The following is a 19600-nucleotide window of genomic DNA, read 5'->3' as shown; positions in this document are numbered from 1 at the left end:
ATAAGAAGCTAGCTATAGCCTCTTCATTAATTCCCTGTATCAGTAATGGCCTCCATATGCAATTTCGACCGAAAACCAAGAAAAAAAACCTCTTTTAACCCCATACTTGCCTACCTGACCCTCTCCATGAGGGAGAAAATGCTCTGTTCCTGGACTTTCCTGGTAATGTATGATTGCCATCACCTGTGGTGAGCTAGTTAATTGATAAGAAAGGTGTTTCACCACAGGTGATGGCAATCATACATTACCAGGAAAGTCCAGGAACAGAGCATTTTCTCCCTCATGGAGAGGGTCAGGTAGGCAAGTATGTTTAACCCATTTCATCCTGCAAATGTCTCTGTCTTGCCCAAAGCAAAAATGGCGCGGCTGGTATCGGCCGGTGACGTCATATTCTGCGCCTCAACACCGGCTTGACGTGGCCGTGCTGCTGCCACACAGTCACGGTGTGCGGCGTGGATGGGGCTGTGCTTTCTCTCTAAGTTTCCAGTTTCGTTTCTCCGGCCCCTTGTCCCCCATCACATCCACATCGGGATCCCCGCCGCCGCCATGAAGACCGACCTGCCTGACGGGTGAGTGGGCTCTGCGGGGTCACAGCTGGGAGAGCAGGCACTTCAGGGGGTAGATGGGCCGAGCTGGGACCCTTAATAGAAAGCTTCATCAGGAAAAGCTGCTCCTGGTTGATCTTGAGCAGATGTTTGAAGGAAGGAGATAAAACTTTGTATTAAAATATTTCATAGAAGGGAATAGATGAAGAGCACATTAAGGAAAATGAAATATGGAGGATTATTTGTGGATTGGTTTGTGCAGAGAAACCATGTTATGGAGGTAGGGCTAAATACTGGTCCTGTCTGTTGAGTGTGAAAGTATGGGGAGACAGCAGAAATGGTTATGCCTAAAACCAACTTGGAGAAAAGACCACTGATGTCACCAGGGGGAGGATCCATGCTCAAACAGGGTACCCAAAATGTACCCTTGTGGGCTCTCTTCGCTCGCCACCGGGTTTCTAAAGGGAGTAGTTAGTGGCATGGATAGTAGAAGAACTATCCTGCTGACCTAGCTCCTCCCTCTGGTGTTGTGGCTCCTCCCCCTGACATCAGAGGTCCTTTCTCCAACTTGATTCTTAATGGTAGCGTCTAGTTTCCCTTTGTGGAGAGGACCTTTCCCATAACCCCCTGGGTCCATGTCCCAAACTATTTTGAATAGTAACCTGTGGCGAGCGAATCAGAGCGGAGCGAGACACCGAGCCCGAAGTGTGACGACCAAAGCGAGCCTGCGAGGGTGCAATGCTGCACAGAAAAAAAATTACCCCAAACGAACGGAGAGCAGAGAAAACATTTAGGTGCTGTAAGGACGGAAGTTCTCTCCTGCCCTCTCGTTTTGTCCCTTCCAGTAACATAGACACAACCCAGCAGAAATGGGCACAGGGTGGATGATTTGCGACTTGGAGAATGCATGTTAATGGCACTCAAGTGAATGCTAGAAGAAGCCAATCAATATACTTGTGCATTTGTCTAACTGGCTTGCCTTTATTGTAGTTGGACAGAGTACGTACCAGTTGGAAAACGTATTCCCGGAACTCGTTTCATTGCTTTTAAAGTTCCTTTAAAAAAAGTAAGCCCTGAGTTTCTAATTCATACCCACGTGTTACTTCTGATGTAAGTGCTGCTGTGTAGGTCACTGTGTTCTTCTCTACATTTATAGAATTACGATAACAAGCTCACGCCCTGCCAGCGGTTCTCACCTACCGATCTTATCACAGAAATTGAGAAACAAAATGAAACGCTGGGACTGATTGTGGACCTGACATGCACCAAGCGATATTATTTCCCAGAGGTAAAATTTAAGGCTTGCATATATAGTGACCAGTAATTAAGTACATGTGAAAAAAATTACATTGTATCATATTTTCTTCTTACAACAAAACATTTCATAAACCAGAGCAAAGAAAATGAAAATTGTTAATTGGGGGGGGGGGGGCGACTTTGCTTTACTACAGCATTGAATACTGAACTCAAGATCATGATTAAAGTTAATTTATGATCAAAGACCCCTAATACTAAAGTAAAAATGGGAAGCTGTTAAGATGCCAGAATTTAATTTCGACACCCGTCAGAATATTGCTGCTGCAATCCTGACAGGGTTCAGGGGACTGACGCCGGAATCCTGACAGCCGGCATGCCAACCGTAAGTGAAGCGGGCAGGTTTAGGGGGGGGGGGGGGGGGGGGGGGTGTTAGGTTTAGGCACCACCTGGGGGGCAGGGGGTTGGTTTCTGTACCAGAAGGGGGAGGTTAGGGTTAGGCTGTGGGAAGGGGGGGGAGGGGTTAGGGGTAGAATGGGTAACATATTTACCTCGCTCCTGTCGGGAATTCAAATATCGGGATGCCGGCGTCTGTATTGTGAGCGCCTGCATCCCGCCCGGCAGTAAAACATACTGATCCCGGAAAAATTCTATTGGGCTATATTATCAATGTTTGGAAGAGTCAGTCCATTGAACCGATTGCAAAATACATTTTTACAGGAGTTAAGAAGGAGTATATGGGATTAACAATATTTATCGTATTCTTCCAGTATGCAAAGGCTTCAGATACAGAGAATTTCCATTTAAGCATTAGCCACGTTTACCACCACAGTCTTATCTAGGCACAGAACTACATTGTGCGAAAATATGCTGGGGGTCTCTGTCACCCTAAATTCTCAACCATAGAAGACCTAGTCTATGGGCACTAAAAAGGTGTAGAAAATGCAAATGAAAATAATAACTTGGATTAGGTTATGTCTCAGAGATCCAGTACCGCTGTTGACTAGGAAAAAATGTTGCATTTGTTTTTTAAAGTCTAGTAATTGTGCAAAGAGCGCATCTGGGTAGAGAATGATTGTAAAAAGATGTTCTCTGTAAACTGGGACAAACTGTATGTCCTCATTGAGATGAGTAAACGGGTGTACTGATAGCGCTATAACACAGATAATCAAAAGTAGATGATGATGATGATATTACCTTGAAAATACAAATTGCTCCAATATTTGACAGACTAGCTGGTCATTTCTTGTTGTGTTCACATACACCTTTGCTCAAATCAAACCAAATACAGGTTGAGTATCCCGTATCCAAAATGTAAAGTCCCACATTTTTGGGTCCCCTACTGAGATAATGACATGTACTGTATAGTATGTGCATATATAGATATATTATATATGATAGATATATAATAATAAAAAATAATAATACACACACACACACACACACACACACACACACACACACACACACACACACACACACACACACACACACACACACACACACACTATACGTGTCATTATCTCAGTAGGGGACCCAAAAATGTGGGATTTTGGATAAGGAATACTCAACCTGTAGGTCCATTTGCTGTTCTATGGACTTTGTGTCAGTCATCTATTTCTTATAACATGCATTTCTGCAGCGGGGCACATTGGTTTCCACAGGGAAACATCGTGGTGTAGAGATGGATTTTGATCCAGGCACCAACAGGCTAAAGCTTTAGACTGTCCCAGGATGCATTGGGGCCTCCTCTATAACCCCGCCTTCAGGCACTGTGAGCTCCGTTTCAAGTTGGTGCCCTGCAGAGCAGGGGGCTGCACTGGACAGCCCTGAAAAAGCTTTTAGAAGACTTCAAGAGCTGCAACACTTATATGTCAGTGTGACACACTGTGCTGCGGCTCCGTCACCTCACCAGCGGTGTTGCATACTCCCGCTGGCTCTGTTCCTGGGTACTTGCGGCGGAGACCCTCCGGCTTAGGCACACGGTCGCAGATGCTCTCCTGGTTCGCGTGGCTGCTACAGAAGGGAGGAGGTAAGAGGGTCCCCCAGGCGGGACCCGCCATTAAATAGCGTTCCAATCAGTCTAAGGAGACGGACTGCGGCGCTGGCGTGGACACTGTAACCGAGCAGGGACCCCACTATATTCACCAGGGCACAGGAGTACAGGTCGGGTGTACTAATGCCCACTTTACTAAGACTCCGTAGTACCAGGTGGTGTGGACTAGCATAGGGGAGAAGGCGCTTGACCTGTAGCCCCTCCCCCAGCTCCTGGCTCTAACTACTGCTGGTGTTCCCGCTCCGGAGCTGCCTCATTCTCTCTCTCACTCCCTGACTGAGACGCTGGGTGCCATCTTCTAAGAATAGCTGCTACTGGTCTCCGGGACTGCAGGGCAAGGTCTCCTCTGTAAATTCGCCTGTATATCAGCGCCGTGATTTTACACACACTTAAGTGTTCTACATGTCGATATTGAGACTGCGTTGGTTAAGAACAAGTGTACCTGTGCCAGAATATATTGTACGAGTATTCTGATATATCCATCTGGTCTCAGATAGATAGATAGATATCTCTCTCTTTCTCTTATGTCCTAGAGGATGCTGGGGACTCCGTAAGGACCATGGGGTATAGACGGGCTCCGCAGGAGACATGGGCACTCTAAGACTTTAGAATGGGTGTGCACTGGCTCCTCCCTCTATGCTACTCCTCCAGACCTCAGTTAGATCCTGTGCCCAGAGGAGACTGGATGCACTGCAGGGGAGCTCTACTGAGTTTCTCTGAAAAGACTTTTGTTAGGTTTTTTATTTTCAGGGAGCACTGCTGGCAACAGGCTCCCTGCATCGTGGGACTGAGGGGAGAGAAGCAGACCTACTTAAATGATAGGCTCTGCTTCTTAGGCTACTGGACACCATTAGCTCCAGAGAGTCGGAAAACACAGGTGTCATCCTCGCTGTTCGTCCCGGAGCCGCGCCGCCGTCCTCCTCACAGAGCCGGAAAATAGAAGCCGGGTGAGTATAAGAAGAAAGAAGACTTCAGATCTTCACTGAGGTACCGCGCAGTGGTCACGCTGCGCGCCATTGCTCCCGCACTCACACACACATAAGGCACTGTAAGGGTGCAGGGCGCAGGGGGGGCGCCCTGGGCAACAATAATAACCTCAAGGGACACTGGCCAGCATAATAGATACTGCGGAGGCAGTATATTACAAAACCCCCGCCAGTATAAAGAATTTGAGCGGGACCGAAGCCCGCCGTTGAGGGGGGCGGAGCTTGATCCTCCAGCACTAACCAGCGCCATTTTCTCCACAGCAAGCTGCATAGAAGCTGCTCCCCGGACTCTCCCCTGCTGAACACAAGTACAGAGGGCAAAAACGAGGGGGGCACATTTAATTGGCGTATTATATATCTATAAAAGCGCTGTACAGACTGGGACTTTGTTCCAGTGGCGCTGGGTGTGTGCTGGCATACTCTCTCTGTCTCTGTCTCTCCAAGGGGCCTTTTTGGGGGGCTGTCCCCATATTTTGTATATCCCAGTGTGTGTGGAGGTGTCGGTACGTGTGTGTCGGCATGTCTGAAGCGGAAGGCTCGTCTAGGGAGGAGGCAGAGCAGATGATTGTGGTGTCTCTGTCGGCACCGCCATGTGCCTTGGGTGGATATGTGCCTCGACAAAGACCCGTAGAGGGTAGAAACGCGTCGGCAGCCGTAGGTGAACCTGGTCATTTAACCATGTGCAGCAGGGAGCATCTAACGGGGGAGAGCGGAGGAGTGTGGAGGCGGCTGCAGCGCCTGGAGGGTCCGTGACCGAAGGACGGCTAGCGGTGTACAGATAACAACTGCGGGTGAGCAAAACCTGTAACGGATAGCACCGCGATTATCAACTGCGTCCTGAGGGTCTGGTGAGCTCCATTAATTATATCTGAAATCCAACGCTTGTACCGCTTCTCTTGCCGAGATTGCATAAAAAGACTTTTAAATGGATGTTTGAAATAAAGTAAGGATTATCTTTTATATACACCGATGTGGTACAGTGTTCTTTATATACGTGAAGAAATTTGGACTGCATATTTTTCCTGTGAGATTTGGCCTATTAGAAACAGCGCTGTGATTTTCTTTGATCTGATCCTTCTTTCCCCAAGCCAGGAGGCTTGTCTACACATCAACGTGCTGGAATTAAGGTCCATTTACAACGGCCTACGACAAGCAGAGAATCTTCTTCGCGACCTACCCGTTCTGATTCAGTCAGACAATGTCACAGCCGTGGTGCATGTAAACCGCCAGGGCGGAACAAGGAGCAGAGTGGCAATGGCGGAAGCCACCAGGATTCTTCGCTGGGTGGAAAATCACGTAAGCGCTCTATCAGCAGTCTTCATTCCGGGAGTGGACAACTGGGAAGCAGACTTTCTCAGCAGACACGATCTCCATCCAGGAGAGTGGGGTCTTCATCAAGAAGTTTTCGCAGAGATAACAAGTCGCTGGGGACTTCCCCAAATAGACATGATGGCGTCACGCCTCAACAAAAAACTTTGGATGTATTGTTCCAGGTCGAGGGATCCTCAGGCAGTAGCAGTGGACGCCCTGGTGACACCATGGGTTTTTCAGTCGGTATATGTGTTCCCTCTTCCGCTCATCTCAAAAATATTGAGACTCAAAAGACGAACAAGAGTGCAGACAATACTCATTGTTCCAGATTGGCCTCGAAGGGCCTGGTATTCAGATCTTCAGGAAATGATCGCAGAAGATCCGTGGCCTCTTCCTCTCAGGGAGGACCTGTTGCAACAGGGGCCCTGTGTGTTCCAAGACTTACCGCGGTTACGTTTGACGGCATGGCGGTTGAACACCAAATCCTAGCTAGGAAAGGTATTCCGGGGGAAGTCATCCCTACTCAGATCAAAGCTAGGAAGGAGGTAACGGCGAGGCATTATCACTGTATCTGGAGGAAATATGTGTCTTGGTGTGAAGCCAAGAATACTCCAACGGAAGATTTTCAGCTGGGTCGTTTTCTCCATTTTCTTCAGACAGGAGTGGATATGGGCCTAAAGTTAGGCTCCATTAAGGTGCAGATTTCGGCCTTTTCTATATTCTTTCAGAAGGAATTGGTTTCTCTCCCAGAAGTCCAGACTTTTGTAAAGGGAGTGCTGCACATCCAAACTACTTTTGTGCCTCCAGTGGCACCGTGGGACCTTAACGTGGTGTTACAGTTCCTTAAGTCACACTGGTTTGAACCTCTTCAAACGGTTGAATTAAAATTTCTCACTTGGAAAGTGGTCATGTTGTTGGCCTTGGCATCTGCGAGGCGGGTGTCCGAATTGGCGGCCTTGTCTCACAAGAGCCCCTATCTCATTTTCCATGTGGATCGAGCGGAGTTGAGAACTCGTCCTCAATTTCTACCTAAGGTGGTTTCAATGTTTCATATGAACTAACCTATTGTGGTGCCTGTGGCTACGGGTGACTTGGAGGATTCAAAGTCCCTTGATGTAGTCAGGGCCTTAAAAATGTATGTAGCCAGGACGGCTCGAGTTAGGAAAACAGAGGCCCTGTTTGTCCTATATGCGGCCAACAAGGTTGGCGCTCCTGCTTCTAAGCAGACTATGGCTCGCTGGATCTGTAACACGATTCAGCAGGCTCATTCTACGGCTGGATTGCCGTTACCTAATTCGGTAAAGGCCCATTCCACTAGGAAGGTGGGCTCTTCTTGGGCGGCTGCCCGAGGCGTCTCGGCATTACAGCTTTGCCGGGCAGCTACTTGGTCGGGTTCAAACACTTTTACAAAATTCTACAAGTTTGGTACCCTAGTTAATGAGGACCTCATGTTTGCTCAATCTGTGCTGCAGAGTCATCCGCACTCTCCCGCCTGGTCTGGAGCTTTGGTATAATCCCCATGGTCCTTTACGGAGTCCCCAGCATCCTCTAGGACGTAAGAGAAAATAAGATTTTAAACCTACCGGTAAATCTTTTTCTCCTAGTCCGTAGAGGATGCTGGGCGCCCGTCCCAGTGCGGACTCTTTCTGCAAGGCTTGTATATAGTTGTTGCTTACATAAGGGTTATGTTACAGTTGTGATCAGTCTCTGGCTGATGCTGTTTGTTCATGCTGATAACTGGTTTAGTGTATGCCAGGTTGTACGGTATGTATGGTGTGGGCTGGTATGTATCTCGCCCTTAGATTAACAAAAATCCTTTCCTCGTACTGTCCGTCTCCTCTGGGCACCGTTCTTTAACTGAGGTCTGGAGGAGGGGCATAGAGGGAGGAGCCAGTGCACACCCATTCTAAAGGCTTAGAGTGCCCATGTCTCTCCTATCTATCTATCTATCTATCTATCTATCTCTATAATTTTAGTGCTGTTTTATTGTCTTACTAAATTAGTTATCTTCATTGTGACTGTGTGTGTGTGTGTGTGTGTGTGTGTGTTTGTGTATCTGCTGTGTGTTTTTCACTTTCAGTGTATCCCAGCTTTAGCTATCACTGTATTCTGTACCCTAAGGGACTAGGTGCGTCTTGGTCACATATATAGTGCTTCACAGTATTTACTGTTAAGTGTATTTTACTGTGTACTGTGTGCGCTGTCACATACTAGGGGATTTATTCGCAAGTATTGTACTCTATCTGGCTGTATCGTACTCATACGCTCTGCGGTTACATTCACTGAAAATGTCTAACACAAAGGATGGGAAATCTGCGGATGCTTCTGTATCATGCAGACCATGCGCCAAGGATTTGCCTGAGGGGGAAGTTTTGTATGTCTGTCTGTGTACTGTGTGCCATACATCTCCCAGTCAGTCCGCAGCTCCTGTAACTAATCAGGAGTCACCTTGGGCGGTGTTCTCATCTATGTTAAATACGGTTGTGACACGCCTTATTTAAGCCCCCTACGGGACCTCCTGTGCCATTAGTCACATATTGTCCCGATGGTAAATCCGCCTTGGGTGGACAATTTGTCTACCCAGTGGCAGCAATTGAATCAATCCTTGGTTAGACATAAAACTGCCCCAAGTCACTCTCGTGTCACGGGGGTCATTTGAGCGTGCTCCTTCCTCCTCACAATCCACTAATCTCTCGGAAGATTCTTCTGATGAGGATATGGAGTATACTGCCCCGTCGGACACTGACACAGTTGCTTCTGACGAGGAATCTACTACTCAGGTTGATGTCCCTGACTTAGTGGTTGCTATTAAGCAGATCCTGCAGATAACTGATGATGAGGATTCCACTACGGTGTCTAAGAAACCTGATAAATTTAAACGTCAGAAGGTAACTAAAACTTGATTACCGCATTCTGACCATTTAGTAGATATACGTAAAGAACACTGGTCTTCTCCAGGAAAGAAATTCTCCATCTTAAAGGATGGTAGCTCGCTATCCTCTCCTTTCAGAGGTATGTAACAAATGTGAAAACTCACCGCCGGTGCATTCCCATGTCACCCGTCTCATGGTGTCATCTACTGACTGTCACCTCACTGAAGGAACCGACAGATAAGCGTGTGGAAGGATGCCTGAAATCTATTTACTCCCTTACAGGTGCTGTACATAGACCCACTATAGCAGCCTCCTAGGCTGCAAAAGGAATTGAAGCATGGGTTCAGGCATTAGAGGAAGAGCTGCCTCACGTTATCTCTGACACTGCCAGACAATACCTGTCTCATATTACCACCACCGCCTATTACATTCAGGAGGCGTCCTCTGAGGTGGGTGTGTTAGCAGCCTACGTCCATCCTGCCTCGCCGTATTCTGTGGTTGAGGTCATGGACTCCAAAAAGACCTTGGCGGTACTCCCTTTTAAAGGGGACATCCTAATTGGGGAAGATCTCAATAAAATTGTTACTGACTTAGCGGTTTCTGAGACTGCTTTTCTCCCAAATACAAATCCTTCTGCACATAAGGCAAAAGGTACCACTTTTCGCTCCTTTCGACCTCGAGGGAAAGCAAAAGGTCAGGCATACCCGAGACAATCTTGTGCTCCCAAAGCCCAAGGCAAAACAATCCTGGGCAGCCCGTCGGCCTGGTTCTAAACACGACAAGCCTGCTGCATGACAGGGCGGGCCTCCCCCTGGGGGACCCCGGGGTGGGAGGCTGACTTCTGCATTTCTCCCAGGTCTGGTTGAAGACCATTACAGACACATGGGTGCGAGACGTTGTCTCTCATGGGTACGCAATCTCTTTCAAGAGACTCTTTTCCCCCCCCCCCAGTTCTGCACAGCAGTTATCCCTTCAGATCCGTTGAATGTGCAAGCTCTACAACTGGTTGTGCGTTCTCTCCTGGATACAGTACCTGTTTCTAGTCCCGAAACCCAATGGGTCTTTCCGGCCTATACTCAACCTCAAGTCACTGAACAAGTAAGTTAGTGTCCAAGTTCCTTATGGAAACACTGCGCTCAATTGTACTGGTCATGGAACCGATAGACAATATGGAATCCCTGGATATACAAGATGCTTACCTGCATATACCTATTGCCATATCTCATCAGCAATATCTGCGGTTTGCGATTGGCAACCTTTACTGTCAATTCCAGGCTCTGCCGTTTGTACTGGCCACGGCTCCTCGGATCTTCACCAAGGTTATGGCCGTGATGATGGCTCATCTCCGTCGCCAGGGAGTCAGGATCCTGCCGTATCTGGACGACTTACTGATTCTGGCAAACTCCCACGATGTCCTACTCAGTCATCTACAACTGATGGTAAACTTCCTACAAGCCCACGGGTGGCTCATCAACTGGAAGAAGTCCTCGCTGGTCCCTGCTCGGAGCATGGTGCACCCATGGGCACTGCTAGACATGCACAGTCAACGGCTGTTTCTGTCTCCAGAGAAGGTCCTGAAACTTCAGGATAGGATCAGATTCTCGCCCAAGAGTGTCGATACATTCGGCGATGCAAGTACTAGGCCTCATGGTGTCTGTGTTCGATATGGTAGAGTACGCTCAATTTAATTTCCGCCCCCTGCAGAGAGGTTAATCCTTTCCAAGTGGAACGGCCTACCTCATCAGATCGGGTCTTGCATGATCTCCTTGACTCCGGAGGTTCGTCTGTCTCTGACCTGGTGGCTACAGGACCAGCAGTTGAGCAGGGGCCGTCCCACTTGGAACCAGCAACACCCCGGCCACAGCATGTTTAACCTGCTTCCAGGCAGGCGTTACAGGGCCGTCCCAGCCAGGTCCACCAGAAGCCTCAAAAAATTATTTCCCAAAGCAGTCCGCCTGCTGAACTCCTGAACGTTAACTGACTAGACGTACAAGTAACTCACTTGTGTCCCTACGGTATGCCTATCTGTTTGACTTTACTTGCGCTCCCCCCCCCCCCCCCACCTGCATATCTGTTACCTACTTGGCTGTTGTATAGCAAACCGAAGACAAATTCCTAGTATACGCAAGTATACCTGGCCAATAAAGCTGATTATGATTCTGGGTCCTACTGACTACAGACGCCAGTCTGAGGGGTTGGGGCGCGGTGTTGGAGCAACACTCTTTCCAGGGTCAGTGGACCATGGAGGAATCGCTCCTCCCGATTAAACATTCTGGAATTGCGGGCAGTGTTCAATGCTTTGTCTCTAGACCTGCCTCGGATACAGAACAGGCATGTTCGAAAACGGTCAAACAACGCCGCCACGGTGGCACTCTAAGCCGCATGGCAATGATGGAAGCTTCAAAAATCCTTCGTTGAGCGGAACGCCATCTGCCAGCAATATCGGCAGTGTTCATTCTGGGAGTCCTCAACTGGGAAGCGGGTTTCCTCAGTCGTCAGGATGTGCACGCCGGAGAGTGCAGCCTTCATCAGGAAGTCTTTCATCTTCTAGCGGACATATGTGGCCTACCATATGTAGACCTGATGGCGTCTCGACACAATCGCAGTGTTCCGGTCTTTGGATCAAGAACCAGGGATCCTCCAGCAGCGTTCGTGGACACACTGGCATTTCCATGGAACTTTCGGCTTCGTGTTACTCCTGCCCAGGGTACTATGGAAGTTCAAACAAGAAGGAGGAATACTACTTCTAGTCGCTCCAGCATGGCTAAGATGGCATTGGTTCTCAGACCTGCAGGGTCTATCGATAGAGCGCCCTCTTCTACTTCCTCAATGCCCAGACCTCCTCATTCAGGGCCCTTGTGTCTACCCGGACCTGGTCAGATTTGCTTTGACGGCGTGGCTCTTGAAGCTTCACTCCTAAGGGCCAAAGGATTCTCTTGAGGCGGTTATCCAAACTATGCTGAAGGCCTGCAAACCGGTATCTGCGGGTTTATTACAGGGTCTGGAATTTTTACTTTACCTGGTGTGCTGCTAAGAATTACGATACTTACAAATTTAGTACTTAGGCTTTTGTCTGGCCTCCCTCAAGGTTCATATCTCTGTCTTGTCGGTGTGGTTTCACAGAAAACTTGCATCTATTCTTGACATTCATACTTTCATTCAGGGTGTTTCACGGATTCAGCTTCCCGATGTCCCTCCTGTGGCTCCATTGGATCTGTCTGTTGTCCTAAATGCCCTGCAAGAGTCTCCATTTGAATCTCTTGAGTCAGTGGACCTTAAATGGCTCAAGGTCCTGTTCCTACTGGCTATTGCCTCTGCTAGAAGGGTGTTGGACCTAGGCGCTCTGTCCTGTCGTCCACACTTTCTGATATTTCACTGTGACCGGGCAGTTCTTAGAACTCGTTCTTGTTGTTTGCCTAAGGTGGTGTCATCTTTTCACCTTTACCCAAGAGATTGTGGTTCCGGCCTTTATCTCTCCTGGTTTGTCCTCCAAAGAACAGTCTTTTGATGTGGTAAGGACTCTCCGTATTTGTGGAGAGGACTGCCTCTATCAGAAGGTCAGATATCCTTTTTGTACTTTTTTTGGTTTTCACAAACGTGGCTGGCTTGCGAAACAAAATCTTGGCTGGATGGATTAGAATGGTGATTGCACAAGCCTATGCGCAGGCTGACCTCTCTGCTCCTGCTGCTATCAAAGCACATTCTAATCTGTCTGTTGGACCCTCCTGGGCGGCCCGCCGAGGCGCGTCCGCTGAACAATTGTGCAAGGCGGCTACGTGGTCCTCAGTGAACACGTTCATTAGGTTCTATGCCTTCGATACTTCCGCCTCCCAGGAGGCTTCCTTTGTACACTCTGTTCTCATACCCGTGGCGGCGCGTCCCCTCCCATGAGGAACTGCTGTAGGACATCCCCGATGTTTCCCTGTGGAAACCAATGTACCCCGCTGCAGAAAATTAGATTTATGGTAGACTTACCATGGTTAAATCTCTTTCTGCAAGGTACATTGGTTCCACAGGGCGCCCACCCTGATGCACCTAGCTTCTATGGGTTTGTATGGCATTAGCCGCTAGTCCCTTTTCCTGTCATGAGAACGTGGTTCTATGTGACTAACATCTACTGTCTTTTACTTGCTCCTGCATTAGACTGGTTAACGAAACTGAGCTCCAGTGCCTGGAGGCGGGGTTATAGAGGAGTCCCCAGTGCATCCTGAGACTGTCTAAAGCTTTAGCCTGTTGGTGCCTGGATCAAGCTCCATCTCTACACCCCGATGTTTCCCTGTGGAACCAATGTACCTCGCAGAAAGATTTAACCATGGTAAGTCTACCATAAATCTCCTTTTTATTCGCATAAAGTACAGTGCAAGGGTACACAGACTACTGGGGCTGGCATGACCTTTAGTATGTGGGCAACAAAGTTGCATTTGGGTAAAAAGGCAAACAATGGCACTCATCCGAGCAGCAGTGCCACGCCTTCTGCCATCTATCAACATGCTTAACCTGCGGCTTCATACACTCTTGTCGCTCAGGAATTGGTATAAAAAGTGGTGATCATATATATATTCAAGTGCCCTTGCACTGTGACCTGGTATTCTTAAAATGTCCTCAACTAGCAATGGCCAAATGTTACCTTTTGCTTAGCAGTTTTAATGTGAGAGACGAGTTGGTAGATTGAGAAACCCCAACTTGTATCGCGCATATGGGGACTTTTCATGTGATACCAAACAGCAGTGACTTCTTTTCTCAATTTAAATAGACTGACTGAAAAATTAAGGTGTGATGCTAATTCAAGAACACAATTCTTTTAAAACCTCACTATAATCCAATTATTTATTTTTAAAGGGTACCAAAAAATCTGTTCAGGCTATTTGAGAATATCTTTGGAGAATAAGCAATCATTTATGTCTTCCGTTTCTTTGCTATATTCTATGACATACCAAAGACATGCAGATACAGGTACACCACCGATTTCCCAGCATCCTCTGTTCCAGAGCTGTGTGTCGAATTATCGATTTTGCCAAATTAACTGTGGAAACTTTTTTGTACTTGCTGTGACCTTGGGCGCCGTAACGGCCCCACTGATTGCTGTGTCACCTGCAGTGTCCATGGAAGCTGTACTCGCTGACACTTGCGCGTATTGCGTGTTATGCCCATGCGCAGAAAATGTCCCGGATTAAGACGTCCCTAACACCCTTTAATCCGGACAAAGCTAAATTTGTCTGGATTAGAAGAGGTTCTGGATCATCGGTTGCCGGAAAATCAGTGGTGTACCTGTATGCACGAGATGATAGCTTTCAATTTAATCCATTTTTAGGAGTAATGAAACATTGTTTCAATGAGCTGTAAAGGTACCAACTAACTTGTCCATATTTGTAACAATACTTTGTTGTGGACCATGATAGATGGAGAACAAACTAACTGTAATCGGTGCAGACAAATATTTGGCATGTAGAAAATATAGAAAATTGCCCAAAAAGTATTTAAATTAAGCAGTATTTATTATTTATTTATTTATTTATTTTAAATACTGGCAAAAAGTAGTGTACATAAATCTCCATATACTGCGTGATCTCAAGTGAGCAGTTTTACTAACACATGTACCACGTTTTGTGTTCTCTCTTCTACAGGAGTTGCCGAAAACAATAAAGTATCATAAAATCTTCACAGCCGGACAACAAATACCCAACAATAAAGTTTATCATGAGTTTAGAAGCGTTGTGAACCGGTATCTGAGCGAGAACTCTGGAAACAGTAAGTCCTTTTCTGTTCTGTACATGTTTCTGACCATTAGGTTTGAATTGCTAATCTCCAAAGCCTAGATTGTGACCATAAATGATAAACCCTTGTTCTGCTCACCTCCTTGCCAAGCTTGCGGCTACACCACGTAATTATGCTTTTTCAGCCCTTTTATTGAAGGCATGGGACAGCTTTTCCCACTCCATATACACCTATATAATAAAACAAGCTGCTGATTAAAAAAAAAAAAAAAAACCTCATTGTCCGCACACACAGTACATGTCCAACTAAGTGCATGGGGTGGACCTGACTGCCTCCAAACCTTATTAACAATGAACAAAAAACTTCAAATGTCCTTTTTACATTTCTCTAACAATTGTTACTTTGCACAAAGTATGGGTCAGTGCTTAGATTGTTTAAGTATCTATGTAACCCCACTAAGTTAGTGGGAAAACTCCTATAGATGGATGCATATTAAGAACAACTTATCAGCTGAAAAGTCACTTGTGTTACTATAGTTACCAATTGAAGCCTCACTATCCTGTTGATAGAACAGCTTTTGATGCTCCTGTGATACAGTGCAAATGAGTCCTCCACAGTATTGTATTTTGTAATCCAGAGTTCTGAAGTCTAACAGCAAAGCTGCAACCATATAGCTGGGTTTCTGCTTGTATGGATGCCCAGGACATGTACAGTAGCTGCTGTGTCAAGACGATATAGCAGAGCAGGGAGCATGCGTGTTCCAACACTCAAAATAGCCCTTGTTATAGATATAAATCAGCTAGTATACAATCACTTGGTGTTTTGTGAATGCGTTTCAAGGCTGTAATACAGGGTGTGGCAAAAACATTGTCCCAGATTTTAAAGGTTAACAAAAAGGCATGCTAAATGCTATTCAGATTGTTAATACGGAATCTAAAAATGCATGTAATACAGTTTAGTTTCAATTGGTACTGAATATGGTAGTCCTTTCTTGGTGTACAGCAGCTCTTGGTTGATGTTTGTAGACTTCAGCTTTCGGATGGTCCTGTTGGCTGTGTAGAGGGGATGACTGACCGCCGGTCACTATACAGGCATCTGGATTCTGCCCACTTAATAGCCTGATAGTCGGCATGCCGACTGACGGGGACTATTCCCACTCGTAGGTGTACACGACACCCATAGAGTGGGAATAGAACCTGTGGCGAGCGCAGAGAGCCCCCAAGGGGTTTCATTCCGTTCTCCTCCCCTTCGGCAATCTAAAGCTCGGGATCCCGGCATTGGTATGGTGATCCCGCCGGTCACCCGAAACCAACCCATGTAGAGGCCTTTCATAAAGCTTATGAGGATTGTTTCTGCCCAGTAACGAAAATAAAGTACCAGCCAATCAGCTCCTAACTGCCATGTTACAGACTGTGTTTGAATCATTACAGAAGCTGATTGGTAGGTACTTTGGGGGTCATTCCGAGTTGATCGCTCGCAAGCTGTTTTTAGCAGCCGTGCAAACGCTATACCGCCTCCCACTGGGAGTGTATTTTAGCCTAGCAGAAGTGCGAACGAAAGGATCGCACAGCAGCTACAAAATAATTTTGTGCAGTTTGAGTAGCTTCAGACCTACTCGGTGCTTGCGATAACTTCAGACTATTCAGTTCCTGTTTTGATGTCACAAACACGCCCTTCGTTCGCCCAGCCACGCCTGCATTTTTCCTGGCACGCCTGCGTTTTTCCGAACACTCCCTGAAAACTGTCAGTTGACGCCCACTTCATGTCAATCACTCTGCGGCCAGCAGTGCGACTGAAAAAGCTTTGCTAGCCCTTGTGTGAAACTACATCGGCCATTGTGAAAGTACGTTGCGCCATATACGCTTGCGCAGAAGTGCCGTTTTTTTGCATCATCGCTGCACAGCGAACATTTTCTGCAGCGATCAACTCGGAATGACCCCTTTATCTCTCGCCACTTTATCACTCCCCAAGGCTTAGTGCATCTCTCCTTTTATGTTGACCTCTTAAAATCTGTGAGTTTATTTTGCCTCACCCTGTACTACTTTGTCAAGTCAAGATTGGATGTGTGGCAATCCTTATTTAAACCTACTTAATTCGTTATCAGCGACAGGTGTAATTATCCACTTGCAGGTAGAACTTCATTCCGTTAGATATATTCAATATATAAAAAAATACAGAATGAGATTAGCAGACCCGAATGCAAATTGTGCGCCAATGTCGGGGCGTTACTGCCTGAGTGTGTAATTAAAACTCCTCTTTATCTGATTTTTAAGCTTGTGTTCAATCTTGTTTCTGATGAATCTATTTGATAACTTTTATGTAACATTGTGTCTGTCTTCTATTTGATCCAGTAATGAAACTAAATGTATTTTATAGAATATATATTGTAGTTATTTAGTAGGGTTATCTGAGCTAGTTTCCCTGTGCAAGCAAGGTTCCTGTAATGAGGCATAGTATTTTGACCTTGGTAAAAAAAAAAATTTTTTGATGTTGGTAGCTATAATCCTGAAATTTTGTGTGTAGTTTATTAGAAAGCTGCTTTGAGCGTCGGTGCGGTCTATTGCGTAACACAGGGAGATTTGAGTAAGAACAGACTTGGGGGGGGTCTATTTACTAAGCCTTAGATGGAGATTAGGGGGGAAATTCAATTCCTCGCACCGACTGCGGGTGTAAAAGTATTGCCATGTGGCTATCTAATTAGCCCCGATAAGTCTGCGCGTGCCGCGGCTAATCAGGAGAAGCAAAATCCCCGATAACAGCCCAGTTTTTAACCGAGAACGAGGCTATTTCACCCGAAAACACACGTTTCACTGAACCTGTGTATTTTCGGGTGAAAATGCACTTTTTAACAGCGGGTCAAATTTGAATAGGCTGACCGCAAAACCCGGAGAAACCGGGAGGGGGCTAATTGAAAAGCCCCCAAAGTACCAGCCAATCGGCTTCTAGCTGTCATTTTTCAAATACAGCCTGTGACATGGCAGCTAGGAGCCGATTGGCTGGTACTTTATCTCCGTCAACTTTATCTTCATCCAAGGCTTAGTAAATAGACCCCTAAGTAACTTACTGATTTTTAGACTAATTAAATAATAAAATTGACCTTTATTTTGTCTATTATGTATTTATTTTTAATTAAACACTAGTTAATAATGTGGATCTACAATTCTAACAGCTGAAGCTGCCAGTTAATTACTTGGAGAGGATAAAGAATCTCCGGAAAGGTTCTGTGTTCCAGTATAGTCCCAGTTTAAGATGATGAAAACTGCTAAATTGAAATGCTGGTTGTGCCTTATACCTGATGGCTACTTTAAATTTAGTAGCAAACTCATTGAACTCCCGCTGGTTCCGTCATTTCGGAATCTATTACTTTAACCCCCATTGGTGTGCATATCTTTGGGTGAGTCCTTGTACCAAGACAAAACAAATCTGCCAAACTCAAAGGATCTGACCAAGGGGGACAGACTGATATTTATTTTGTACCTGATCCTATGAGCTTGCACTTCAATTGCGGAGCTGTGCTAAAAGTGTCTATTTGAATCGGTGTCTTTCGTACACTGGGCACAATTCGGGCATGTACGGAAGCCATCTGGTTTCCGTACATCTCAGGTGGTGGGGCATATGTGGATATACTTATGCGGCTTGGGTTCTGTGTCTTCGTGCGCAGTGCTCCCTGAGCTGCTGACTGACAGGCTTTGGGCTTTTAAAGGCAGGGTTGTGTTGAGCTGGGTAGCATTCCTGAAAACGGGCATGTACCTGCCTCCTAGTTACATCACTGTAGTTGAGGTAGCCAGAATGGCATTTAGCTGAACAAAATGGGTTGTATTGGCGAATTTAAAATCCATTATCAGGGTAGCATAAAAACAGTTCCGGATTAAATCCTGTAGAGGCTCCTAGGCAGTACAAATCTCAGGGTCCCCCTCGCAAATTATTTCCTAATAACGTTTTTAATTTTACCAACCAAAAGTCTGATCTGGAAACTGTATTGTGAACCTGATGTCTGTGGTTTATGTACTTTAAGAGTTTATTGGATACATTAATACTGTATTTTCACTATAGAGTCTTTCCTGTAAAGTTTTCGATTCTCTGAGGATAGATAGATATAGATAGATAGATAGATAGATAGATATATATTATAATTTGTTTGTTTTTTTTTTTTTTTTTTTTTTATGTATCCTTGGAAACAAATTTAAGAGGTTGCAAAACATGATACATTTTTTATTTAATTCTTTCTCGCTCTAAGTTTACTGGTATTATGGTGCAAATAGCATGTCATCTGTTGAATGAGCGCTCTTGGGGGGTAATTCAGACCTGATTGCTCGCTAGCGTTGCAGCACTGCGATCAGGACAGAACTGCGTATGCACCGCAATGCGCAGGCGCATCTCTTGGGTATAAAGCGGATCATTGCTGTGCGATGGGTTTTACAAAGAATCCATTTGCACAGCCGATCGCAAGGAGATTGACGGGAAGAAGGTGTTTGTGGGTGTTAACTGGCCATTTTCAGTGTGTGGTTGGAAAAACGCAGGCGTGTCCAAGCTTTTGCAGGGAGGATTCCTGACGTCCATTCTGGTCCCGGACAGGCTGAAGTGTTTGCAGCGGCTGAGTAAGTCCTGGGCTGTGCAGAGACTGCACAACATTTGTTTGTACAACTCTGCTACACATGCGTTCGCACACTTGCAAAGCTAAAATACGCTCCCCTATAGGCGGCGACTATCTATTCGCTGCGCTGCAAAAAACCCTAGCGAGCGATCAGGTCTGAATTAGGCCCTTTGCCCAAATTCCGTTCCTGCAGGCCTGTTGCACTGCAGGATTCCCTTTTCTTTTGGACAGCAGCATAGAATGAGTGACAAAATGGCTGACCTGCA

The 19600-nt window shown here is 46.3% G+C and overlaps 1 protein-coding gene across 2 annotated transcripts in view; it reads left to right on the top strand.

Annotated features, from left to right (window-relative positions):
* Window positions 1-385: 385 nt before the first annotated feature.
* The window catches only part of DUSP11 (dual specificity phosphatase 11), a 91242-nt gene continuing 72027 nt past the window's right edge, over window positions 386-19600 (top strand). For both annotated transcript variants that reach the window (XM_063932125.1, XM_063932124.1), the window contains exons 1-4: window positions 386-569; window positions 1536-1611; window positions 1702-1833; window positions 14650-14773. In XM_063932125.1, the coding sequence (XP_063788195.1) occupies window positions 457-569; window positions 1536-1611; window positions 1702-1833; window positions 14650-14773 (445 nt within the window). In that variant the 5' untranslated portion in view covers window positions 386-456. The remainder of the gene's footprint in view (window positions 570-1535; window positions 1612-1701; window positions 1834-14649; window positions 14774-19600) is intronic.

Source organism: Pseudophryne corroboree, chromosome 6 (genome assembly GCF_028390025.1).
Source record: "Pseudophryne corroboree isolate aPseCor3 chromosome 6, aPseCor3.hap2, whole genome shotgun sequence".
Lineage (NCBI taxonomy): Eukaryota > Metazoa > Chordata > Amphibia > Anura > Myobatrachidae > Pseudophryne > Pseudophryne corroboree.
Note: the sequence above shows the minus strand (reverse complement) of the source record. Positions and strands in the feature narration are given on the sequence as shown.